General features: G+C 36.3%; 1 protein-coding gene across 8 annotated transcripts in view; it reads right to left on the reverse strand.

The window, feature by feature from the left end:
* LOC131691663 (E3 ubiquitin-protein ligase RBBP6) overlaps positions 1-10,748 on the reverse strand; it is a 48,207-nt gene extending 37,459 nt beyond the window's left edge. For 2 of the 8 annotated variants that reach the window (XM_058978232.1, XM_058978227.1), the window contains exons 1-3: positions 10,371-10,748; positions 9,677-9,896; positions 9,357-9,612 (exon numbers count right to left, since the gene is read on the reverse strand). In XM_058978232.1, coding sequence (XP_058834215.1) covers positions 9,357-9,612; positions 9,677-9,842 — 422 coding nt within the window. In that variant the 5' untranslated portion in view covers positions 9,843-9,896; positions 10,371-10,748. The remainder of the gene's footprint in view (positions 1-9,356; positions 9,613-9,676; positions 9,897-10,370) is intronic. The other 6 variants (XM_058978231.1, XM_058978228.1, XM_058978230.1 and 3 more) reach the window with 6 other exon arrangements.
* Positions 10,749-12,841: the final 2,093 nt, after the last annotated feature.

The raw sequence follows: 12,841 nt of genomic DNA on the forward strand, positions 1-12,841 counted from the left end.
AGCGAAAAAAAACACATCGACATAGAGAGAATAATGCAGGCAAATATAAAGCTAGGTACATCGAGATAGGGAGATATCGAGATAGAGAAAATATCGACATAGAGTTTTTATACGTGCGATCTGAAGGGACCTACGAAATAATCGAGATAGAGAAAAATATCGACATAGGGAATATCGACATAGAGAGAGTTAACTGTAACACCAAAAACTTGCTGGCAACCTTACAGCGGCATTTGGTGTTGGTGCAGCGTGTATGTTTCGGTGAATGTCTCAATAGCATATTAAAAAACATCCAAGAGGATCTCTGTCCAGAAAGGACATAAGAAATATTTATCCACTATTCCCCATTAAGTTTGCTCGAACAGAATGTCCGCCTTGTACGGCTCGAACAGTGCACACCGACCCAAAAAGGCTGCTTATCATTTCTGACAGTCGGTGTGCTTGATAAATAATCATAAGAACAAGTCCTGAATAACTAACTATCTCTTAGGTGCCAGCTCTGAACTCCTTTCCTGAACTTAGCTCATACCCAAAGGTCAAAGTAGTCGACAACTAGCAGGATCCCCATGTCCCCCACCCAAGCAATCTGATCAACTTGCAAGTAGTAGCACATATCTACTAACCAGCCAAGAAGACTTCCGAGCCGCTCAAGGAGTTCTACTAGCTAGAATATCAACTATCTGAAGCCAAAAAGAGATTTTTTATCACATTAAACATATTCCCTAATCCTATAATCAACTAAGGCTGTCTGCCGACTCTAATGAAGAAACGCTAGCGATGTGACCATCACGAATACGTCAGACAACTTTAATTGACCCCCTTCGACACCTGTGCGACCTTACCAAGCCGTAACACGGGTGGCGGCGTGAAAACTGTTGAATAGGGGTTGAGCAACGTCTGATGTATGTGGTATCCAAGACTGACTTGGATAGTTCCATCGAGCCTAGTTTGCATACCTTATATAACTAGACTCACTGTTCTCCACTCACCCACTAATAGCTCTTTTGAAATATTCAACCAAAAATGAAATATTTCTTATACAGTGAAGGCACATAAATCCGCGCACTTAAGGCATGAGTACACCTAAATTCGTTACGAAAAATCAATCGAAATTGTTATGGTCCCACTGGCTAGCAATTTTATCGGAAAATTATAATAACAGGAGAATTTAAACAGAATTACACAAAAATTGCAAAAATGAACGATGTGTTGTTGCACCAAATTCCGCGCATCATATATTGCACTGATTGAAATTCCGCGCATCGCTAAGGAAATATGCAAACATTTTTTTGATAACAAAATATGTATTCACTTTGATGTTTCACCAAAAAAATATAAACACAGAAAATTCTTCTAAGAAACAAGGATAGCAAAATGAGATCAAAATTTGATGTCATATTTGAAAAATCTAAAACTGATAACAAAATAAGTTTTCAATTTGATGTTTTTATTAAAATATGATTTCTACTTGTTCGCTTTGCTCGGGATGGCGGCCACAAGGACGAGCGATCTATTTGATTATTGTGCAGGTATATGAGCCGCCAGAAAAAAAAAATTTCTCAGTCGATATGGATAAACATAAGCAGCATATGTGTATTACATGTTCAATTATTTTAACAAGCCTGCTTCTGAAATTTAACAATAGTGCGCGGTATTCTAAACTGCGCGGAATTATGTGCCTTCACGGTATATTGCAAATTGTTGTTTTTATTATTCCTATGTTTTGTTCCGGTAATTCATGTTACGCCACGCTCTTTCCTAACTGTCAATACGAGACATCATTTATGAACGACCCCTTGGTGATATCTTTAGAACAGACCATCCAATGAAAAATAGGATTGACATGATTTTAGTGCGCTTTTTGCACCTTGTGTCGCATTAATATGTTTGTTATAAATACTAAAAAAACAAATCATGTGATGGCCGGAAGATTAAAGAACCATCGTCCGCCCCCATCATTAAAAGGAGTTGATATCTCGACAAACATATGATTACGGCTTAAAAGCCACCTGTAAAAATTCTCTTTGAAAGGAAATTCCGGACACACCGTTACTGTTCGAACACAGTTCACAGCAGCTAATGAAAGAGAAAACTTTTCTCTTTTGTTTACTATCAACATCTGTGATTGGCGAATAACGATTTGTCCGGAATTTCCATTCAAAGAGAATTTTGACAGTTGGCTTTTACGCCGTAATCATATGTTTGTCGAGATATGTGCTATTTAATGAAGAAAATATGATATTGAGGTAGAGAGATGCAGTCGAATACCGAATATTTCAGCTGAATACCGAATATTTAGTGTTTAATTATTCGGTGTACCGTATATTCGGCTTAAATCAAAATTGGCTGGTATTTGGCCCGAATATTCGGTCGGCCGAATAGTCGGTGCATCTCTAGTATTTTGTATATATGTATTTTCTTTTATTTTGTTTCTTTTAAATATATCATGAATATTAGACTATTTCTTATCAGTTTCGGCCGAAAGTCACTTTTTTTTTTGGTTCGGCGTACCGTGTATTCGGCTTAAATCAAAATTGGCTGGCATTCGGCCCGAATATTCGGTCGACCGAATATTCGGTGCATCTCTAATTGAGGGCAAATGTTAAGAAATCTAATGCTTCTGAATTCGACGAGAACATTTCAAATGGGCCCATAAGCAAAACGTAAACAAATCCGGTTAATACTTACTTCAAATGGACACTGACAAAGCTTCATACACACCTTAAATAAGCCGATTCTGAAACCTGGCTGTTGGCGAAATTATATATCATCAAAAAGGTACGTAAGCAAAATAATTTGTTTTGTTTGTTTCCTTTCACTTCCCCTCAAAAATTAACGGTTCATATACACCAAACAACAAAACGGAAAAAAGTGTTTATGGGCCCTTTTCTTATTGAAAAAGACTATACTTGAAAAGGGTACAAAAACATCCCAACACCGAGAAAGGGATCAAAATAAACGTCACATCGATCGTGAACCGACCAAAGGGCCGAAGTCGCAATGATACCGAATCGAGAAAAATAGCTTTGAAAATTCGCTTCAGAAAATTAAATCGTATTTTAACAGTTTTTGCATACTGCGCTTTCAAATATATTAAAGCACTTTAAAACAATACTAGTTTTCGGTAGAGGTGTGCGCCGATGCATTTTTAATCGGCGGCGGCGTAAGCGACATATTTGGCCGGCGGCGGCGGCGTTGGCGGCGTCACGCCGTTGGACCCTATCGGCGGCGGCGCGCCGGCGTGTGTCGGCGTGACGAATATTGACGCCTATGTAACTAAAAACAATTCTTGGCAGTAAAATTCCTTTCCCAAATTGGTAACAGACTTCGCAGCACATACAAACAGACGTTACCAGCTTGAAGAAAATTCTAAAAAAAAATCATCGCTCACGATGTACTAGCGACATCTGTTGAACACATTGCACAAAATGGAATTCTCGCAATCATATCAAGTAATTTTTTTTCAACTGAAGCTCCAATAGTGCCCACCTAGGGCAGATCACTTTCAGAATGTATTACAAATTTGCTTCATATTAGAAAAAATGCATTTAATTTCCATTTTTGCAGCAATTTTGCACTCCTTCGCAGAGAAGATTGTTTAACAATCGTCCTACGCTGATCCACTTTGTTAGATGTTTTGTTGAATGTAGGGCTGGTTTTTTGTAGGGTTTTGACGTCTTACACGCAACGCAAAATGCATTATGAATTTCTATTTTGGTGGAAAGAAATGCATTTAATTTCGCTGATGCGTCACAAGTGCCCACCCTGCTTGCCAAATGCAAGATAATAAATGAATGGTGGTACTGTTTTTACAGTTGCAAAATTTAAAGAACGAAATAGAAAAATTGTCGATGTCGCATACTACGACTTCGCATGAAATAATGATTGCAATGGACAAATTTAAAGAATGCAGAGTAACGACTGTATTTCAATGACACATAATAATTATTTTTTGTTCTATGTTTGGGAAATTAAAACGGTAAAATAGTTTTTGTTTTGTTTGAGGAAATTAATTCTAGTTGTCGTTTCATTGTTTTTTGTTTCATTTTAGTCTTCTTTACCGTCGCTCTTTAAGAATCCCACAGATATCGGGTACCCTAACAAGAGGCGTTCCTAATGGCATTAATGGCATTACTGCGCAGAAATGTCACTTTTAATGGTCATGTAAGGACTTTTCAAGGTATACACATTACTTCATTTTCCTGGTTGGCATTTACTTTTACTTCTTGTAAGTACAAAATAACGCATACGATTCCGTGGCACCACATTTTCTTTCAACTTAAGATTTGCTTCTATCTAGAGTGCAAAGTATGCTCGATGTGCTGGAGTCATACAGATCTACACCATAACGAAACCTAAATATACAGTTACTATCATTCATAATAATTCCACGACTTGATGTTGGGTTGAAACTGATTACTAAACAAGTCTGATTGAAAATGGTCTGAGCGTATCTCTAGTTTTCGTAGCACCTGCACTCCGCCAATTGCTCCAGCAGATCCGGGGACCAACAAATTCGAATCCATTGCATACATCTAGTCAGATTCGATACACCGAATCAATTAAATTACTAACATCCTATTAAGTGCTTACTCGGCGATCGGCATCGTGTTGTAACTTAAGAAATAATTGTGAATAACTCCCGCCTTGGGCACTTCGACAAGAATGAATTTCACATTTCCGGACCATTTTGTTTGTTTTGGTTTGCATGAGATTAAAAAGACGGTAACGTTTTTGGGTGGGTGCGGAAACTAAGTAACGCATTTAGCTCTGTGTCAAAATCTCTTCACTAACACCACGCTCGCTGATATGGCGCATTTTTTTGTAATTTAAAACGACCGTTTCTTCTACGAGTGATGAAAATTCATCTCGTGTTACGTCTTTTTTGTTTGTGATACCGGGTTGATGCAACTGACACTGAAAATCTTTCCTGAGTGGGGCTAGATCACACGATGAATAATTTTTGAGACCAGAAATCTTACCCGCCACATCAGTGCACCAGCGTCGCGAAAAGTCAAGATCATTCTGTCCAACTATTCTTCGAGAAATTTTTTTTAAAATAGGTCACGATTCAATCAATGATAAGTAAACCTCGCATTGAAAATAATTTTTGTGTTTTCAAAAAACTAGTTCACGCAAAAAGATGGCATTATACTCAAATGTTTAGTAGGTGGTTGTGTCTGAATATGCTTAATATTTTTATGATTCTAGTTCATAACTTGATGATACATTGATTTGTATTAACTTTATTGACTAAAAAAGTCAAGAATTGAATGATGTGCAACGATTTTCGTAAATTAATATCACGTGTTAACGTGATATTTTAGTCTTGAGTTTATCGTCGGATTTTTTACACAGAGTCACGTGTCTTATAGTTTTCTTAATTATTTCACGGACTTGAATTGTGGCTAAGTAATGTATTTTTGATGCTTAGCGCAGTTTCATTTAATTCCGAACATTACACTGAATCTTAACAAAAGAATAATAGGGTTATAGGTCCTGGTAGTTTCCTTGTATCTAATGCTCGCGCCTATGAGACTAGTTGCTAGCATTTGTACACAATATCTCACATAGAAATTTCAAAACCAAAGAGCAGAGCGAATAATCCATGAATAATAGTCTGAGTTCTTTGAAATTGTTTTCGTAAGTATATTAAGATTATGTGGAAAGTTGATTACTTCATGAACTATATCATGATCAGTTTCACGAGCTCGACGGGTAATCGTGTCTAGCATACTAGGAATCATGAATCGCTTAATAAATCGATGAATAATACACTGTATTCCATTGAAATTGATTACGTGCAAAGATTAAGATCAGGCACATTATCGTAAATATCATTACTTATATCTTGAAAGTGGAAGTGTTTTTTTTTAATTTGTGAACATTTCCACGCGCACGAATGGTGAATTGTAAGTTATACGCTCGCAATCATAACCAGTTGACGAAGCAAGAATGGATGCATGAATTGTATTCCGAGTGTCGTGTAATGATTTGCGAGAAAATATCAAGACTTTGTTAATTTTGTGAATTAATTCACAACCACTAATACCAAATAAACATCAATATGTGATTAATCATGAATCAGTTAACGTCGTATATTCGGACCATAGACAATGTTTCTAGATTTGTGGTTAATATTATGAGCCAACGATTTTCGAGTTCGCGAATTGTCGGCGTGGGAAAAAAGCGTCGGCGGCGCGCCGCCGGTATACCTTTCGGCGTCGGCGTTTGTTAAAATTTACCGGCGGCGGCGGCGTGGCGCGGCGGCGCACAGGTCTAGTTTTCGGAAGCATAACCAAATTGATTTACATAATAACGTTTTCGTTGATAAAATTGAAAAAAAAAATATTTCGCCGAGTGTTGTTATGAAATGTTGCTTAGGCCATTTTCGAGTCGCCCTCTTGTTTTGGCTCTCAATTTCGCCCTGCAGTGTCGTCAAAAAAACAAAAAATCGAATGTGGTGTTTGCCGTGCTCGCCCGAGGGAAAAAATTGTTATTCCCCCGGGCGAAACAAGCATTTGGTTTTTGTTTGGGGCGATTCTGTTTACGGACCTTGTAAACATTGATGCTGTCAATTTCGCCCGTATACACTACCTTAGAAATTCAGAGGCCTAACCCGCCTAGCAGTGTGTTTACAGTTGAAAACCGGATCCGCCGATTTGTTTTTTTATTGATTTTCGTGAAGTGTAAAACACTTATAAATGAGTTTTTATATTTATTATGAAGTATTTCCATATCAACATTAGAATAGGGCTAATAAGATTTGTAAATAAAGCTTTTGTTTTGCTGATTTCTCTTAATTTGTTATATTTTCAACACAGAAGACATTTGACATTGATTCTACCAAGGGTAAAGATGTTAATTCATGTGTATCTTTCATGAAATTCAACTCAACAGCGGAATAATGAGCAAAATAAATTTGTTTACAAAAATCTCATTAGCCCTTTTGAAGAAATGATACTCCTCTTTAAGATATTAATCAAATCTCCGTTTGTTTACATTTGTTATTTAGGCCCATTTGTCGATTCAAGATCGGCATAATCATTTCCTGTAAACCAAAGGGTTCACCCGCATGAACTATAAGCTAACGTCTCGCCGAAAAGGGATTATGGGAGAGGGTATAAAATCAGCGCGATGTTTCAAAAGGGACCAAAACATTTATCTGCAAAAATTGATCAAAATACAATTTATTTTATAAATCTGATATATGATTCGAAAAAATGGTTAATTTAACACGACATTACGTTGTGTGGTCCTTAAATCAAGCTCCTGTTCTTAAATGTGAATATAAAGTACGAGAAAAATTTTCAGACGCCATGTTCTCAACATGAGCATATTGTATTTAATGCCTTGCGAAATATTGAAGTCGAATCCTATCTACAATGAATGTACTTTTATTTTGTGCCTAAGAATTTTTACAACAAGGAAGATTTCTAAAAATTGATTGAATGTTAATTGCATAAGAAAATGATAGTTTGATTTGAGTAACAAAAGGTCCCAAAACCCCAACTTCTCGTATTCTGACTAGGGTCGCTAAGGTTCCTTTAACCCTCCGGAAGTCGCGCAAATGGCTCACTGAACGAGCAACCGCAGCTGCTCTAAGGCGATTTCGCTAGATTTTCAGAGCAGCGTGCACTCAATGCACTAGCGCGACTGCCGGAAGGTTAAATTCCTGAAAAAAAAATTTCGCAAAAGAGTAACTGCAAAGAATGGATGAGTGCAAATGTCATGAAATATAGAGGAATTTTTCGGACAAAAAAACGCCAAAATCACAACTTTCCATATTTTTCAAGAAACGAGCGTACCCTATACAAATACTAAGATCGTTTCCTTTATGAAAACGCGTACTCAAAATTTTCCACATACTACTCCGAATATAATAGCATTTAATGTATTTTTTCCTCATATTTTCCCAAAGTGACGTGAAATTCCGTTTCTGAGCGTTCCATTTTTACTTTGCATTTGTAAAAATATCGAAGAGAGAGGGGACTTCGGAATTCAGAAGTGAATGTTTTTTTTCGCAATAGCCTAGTACATAGCGTACTTTGTTTAATAGTAGTTCCATGTGTTTTGAGTCTTATAGTCAAATAGGATCCTTACCACAAGAACATCTTTATGAATAAACGGGAAAGCTTCTACAAGTATCCGGAATAATGGATTGTTCCTCGTAATGCGACATACATTTTGCAATTAGTTCAGGAATGGTATGAGCTGATAGCTCATGTAGCCTGACTTCTACATATGCATTCTCTATATAAACGGAATTCTTAATTTCAACGTTGTTAATTTCAACAAAACAAAACAGGTTGAATGATATGAATACTGCATTGCGTGGATATTGATACTAAAGATAGGCGACTTCTGTAAGCTTAGGGTCCATTTTCACCTTCAACGCGTTCCACAGTGTCGCCCAACTGAACAAAACCTCAAAATTTTGTACTGACTTTTTCATGATTTTATGTTTTGTTTCATATTTGTAAATTGGTAGATTAATTTTCTCGAAATAAGGAAGAGAACTCAATCTTGCGGAAGTTCATTTGAAAGCTTGTTCATTGGACTTATATTTACCGTTTGATTTGACCAACTCAGGCATTTTTTCTTCCTCAGCCATGCACAATAAATCCATATCAACATTAGAATAGGACTATAAAGATTTGTAAACAAACTTTTGTTTTGCTGATTTCTCTTAATTTGTTATATTTTCAACCCAGAAGACATTTGAAATTGATTCTACCAAGGGTAAAGATGTTGATTCATGTGCATGTTTCATGAAATTCTACTCGACAGCGGAGTAATGAGCGAAATAAGTTTGTTTATAAAAATCTCATTAGCCCTTTTGAAGAATTGATATTGAAATAATAAAGCGTGCATTATATTGCAAATTCAAAGTGGTTGTGCTTTTTGGAAACAGTTTAGAAAGATCACTTATAGCACATTATACTTGAAAAATTATTTTACTTTCCAGAAATGGATGTCTTGTTTTGCCCTTTTTTGCCCGATGTATGAACAATGTTAATATCCTTGATAAGTCTGAAGGAAACTCATGTTATTGTGGATTGTCTCAGAATTACCGACAACTCAAAAACAGGTACTCTTACAAACATCACGTGAAATGCTTAATTTATTTTTATCTCAAATAACATACTTTGGGTTTCCAATGAAATGTCAAGCTAAAAGGAAGCTCTCGATTCTACAAACATGTAATAACCATACAAGTTAATAAATCGACTTAAAAATACGATCCATTGGTCTGCTCATATTAGCGACATTCGTTATTTTATTTACAAATAGAATTACCTCTATCAAACACTGTTTATACACTTTTACTCTAACTCATAATGCGCTATACTAACTTGGTAGGATCATAATCTGCTGTGCTTTGAAATATCATTTCCCGAATCTTGTCCTCCTCCGTTCCGTTCATCGTGGACAAATCGACATTAGACTGCACTGCGGCAGCACTATCGTGCCCCTTTCTGCTCACCGGTACCGATTGAATGTTATTGTCCCCCTTCGGTTCCCAATTTTTCTTAGGTGCATTTTTCAACGGCACCCTCGCAATGGTTAGTGAAGTATTCTTCGGTATCAACACAGTGTCATCGCCATATTCTGCGATAGTATCAAAAAATGCTGTTAGAAGATTTATCAGCATCTTAACCGAATGGATTATTACCTTCTTTTGTTTGGGCATTAGTGATCTGCAAATCAAAATCCATCGTCTTCCCAAGCCGCTTTTGGTGGATGATTGCCTTTTTGAGGTCTGCCACCGAAATGTGCAATCCATCGAAGCTGATGGTATCGAAATCCAGCGCGCTCTTAAATTTGTAATGCACCGACATCGTGGTCTGCTCTGAGACCTTAGTCTCAAACCAGTGTTAATAACAGCAGTTTGGCTGCAATAATAGGGATTTACCTCATTGTCTTATCGCTCTTAAGTGTGTGTGTGTTTGGAATCCACCAGCATATTAAATTTCAAAATATCGCATTGCAAATATAAACTTTACAAAAAAAACGCAAATATAAAAATACGATAAATTCGTATAGTGTACGCGCCAGACGCAAAATATACACAGCTCGATAAACGTCATAGGTTTAGCTAGAATAACTGCTAATTTGTCCACATTAAATAAGACAGATAATTATTATACTACCAATATGACAATTATTAAGTTTACTACTAGTAGTTCGTAAAAAAATTACATTCCTAGCTAGTTTGGGAAACCCGGTAGCAGAAAAATAGGGCAATACTATATAAAAATCTATAATCATATCAATATTTTTTTCGTAGTACCCGGCACTAGTACCATACAGAAATATCATAGGTTAGATTTAATTCTTCAGAAAAATAAAGCAATTAGTTATCTTACTTGGAACACCAATGTGAATTCGACAATCAGATTACACCGCATCTAATATACACTATTTTGATAGAAACATCCATAGTTTGTTAATATTGCACGCTTTTTATCACCTATTTTTAGTAGTCCTCCATGTTTGCAACACTTTTCGCTTGAATCAAGGAAACATGAAACCTTCAGTTCGACACCAAATTATAATGCAAATTTTCTTACGTAATTCCTTATTAAACCAGACTATTGTATGGATATGAACTAAACTATCTCACTGGCAAAGTATTTTACTACTTTTAAAATGAAAATTGACTATTTTAAAGTCATTTGAATTATTTTTCACTCGTCATTTACACGGACGCGAAGTTTTTCGGCATAACTTTTCCGTACTATAACTTTGACTTGTGAGAAGGGATGCCGGATATTTTTATTAATGGCCGCAATCAAAATTTCAATTCTAGACAAACATGTCAAAAGGTCCAAAAGAGCAAACGCGAGAGCCTACACTGAAAGGTGTGAAACTATTGCGCGCTTATGTCGTTTTTTCTTGAAGCGAAACTGAGTCAGTTTCTAATCCCAACTGCTGTCAAAATGTATGAACTGACAGCGGTTGGGGTTAGAACCTGACTCAGTTTCGAGTTCAAGCGAAAACGCCATTACTCTCTAGCGGTCCATACACATCAATATTTTTGTCAATACTAGGGAGTATTGACAAAAGTATTGAAGTATAATGGAAAACAGTTGAATTGGCGTATTGAAACAGTATCGTCAATACACAGTTTGACAAAAGTATTCTTGTGTACATGTTAGAGAATCAACTTGCCCATCATCTACACCAGTTGCGCCTAGAGTTGCGCTTTAGTTGCGCACGCTGAAAACAAAGAGAATAGGGAAAGAGACGAAGAGTGAAAATCAGTCAAAACGGCAACACGCCCTTTATGATGATTTCAACAGCCTCCTGGCAACCCTATACCATCATATGGAGTTTGACAGCGACCTACATATATGGGGCGTTATAGCTATAAAGCCCCAAACAAAGAAATATGTTCAGCACAAACACGATATTCAAGCATTCCACACGACGTTTTGCATCTTGTAGGATGATTCAACACCATCCCAAGTAACCACGACGTTTCAAATGATGTAAAATTAACAGTCTTAAATGAGTCGTTCGCAGAATGCGATAAAATGCTTCATTGCTGTAAATGCAACACCAATGCTTTCATAAAGTGGAAAAGGGCGATTAAGCGACTGATGTAAGAGCTGTCAAAGAAAGCATGTATTTCACATTAGTAACGCTCTTATAAAGCTTTAGTCTGTTAAAAGCATTACTAGATGCTGCAATAATGTTTGTTTCGTTTTGACAGATCGATGTTATATAACACAACAAAATGCTGATATAATGCCAAAATGAAAATAATTAAAATGGAAAAATGAACGTTTTCCCATTTTCCACTTCTTCTTATTAGTCAGATATAACATTAACATCACCACAAAATTCCAATTCCTTCAGATTTTTTAAATTAATTTTATGGGATCCGAACCATGATCATCTGACATCAGCTTCATACGAGGTAGGCCGTTAGCACTCTTATCTGTGGAGGATAGTTGCCGACGGAATGATATTTGCAATATATGAATAACGTTTTACATTATATAGCCTTTGTTAATGCAATGACACGTCGGTATAGAAGGAGAGGTGCAAACATTTGTCATTTTTTGAGTAGATTAGTATTTATCGTGCGGCTCTCGGATCGCGAAATATAAACATCAACAAACGAAGCAGAGATCAGTTTTTAGTAGAGAATCCGAAACATAGTTAATATTGACATCAAATTGTGCAGATGAAATTATGAGCATTTAGTGGTTTCTTTATGATATGCTTCATCTGAGTTGCAAATTATAGGAATGCATACTCGTGTTGTTTAATTTCATGGATTCCTCAACGGAAATAGGATTGGTCAAAAGCTTTAGAACATTTTCTTCATAAACGTCAAATTATTTTAATGTTTCATAACTTTTAGTTCAAGCATTATATGCTTTTCAAGTGTAGCGCAGTAGAGCGTCAAAGCATTTGTAAATGCAATGCGATCAAACACTAAACCGTTGCTCTAAAGGTTTGTATAATGCCTGTTACATTGCTCATAAGAGGCAATGTCTTGAAACATTTGGGATGTTGTGTTATGGCAGCACTGTTTTAAGAAAGTAGTTTTAGAGCAAATGAACATTATCGATGTTAAAATAATGCTTCAATATAATGCATGTGGTTATTTGGGATATTATTCAGAAAAACAACATTTAGTAACAAACAACTTTTATTCATTCGATTCAAAATTAATGTTTTGATTCTCATAGCAGTGATGCTGGCTGTACAGAGACGTCGTCCTTGACAGAGGGTTGGATTTCAACACTAGAATTTTGGCAACCGCTTCTATAGACAGCACTTTAAATGACTCCTATTATATTTTGAAAACAAACCGTATGTCGAT

The sequence above is a fragment of the Topomyia yanbarensis genome, chromosome 3 (genome assembly GCF_030247195.1).
Source record: "Topomyia yanbarensis strain Yona2022 chromosome 3, ASM3024719v1, whole genome shotgun sequence".
Taxonomy (NCBI): domain Eukaryota; kingdom Metazoa; phylum Arthropoda; class Insecta; order Diptera; family Culicidae; genus Topomyia; species Topomyia yanbarensis.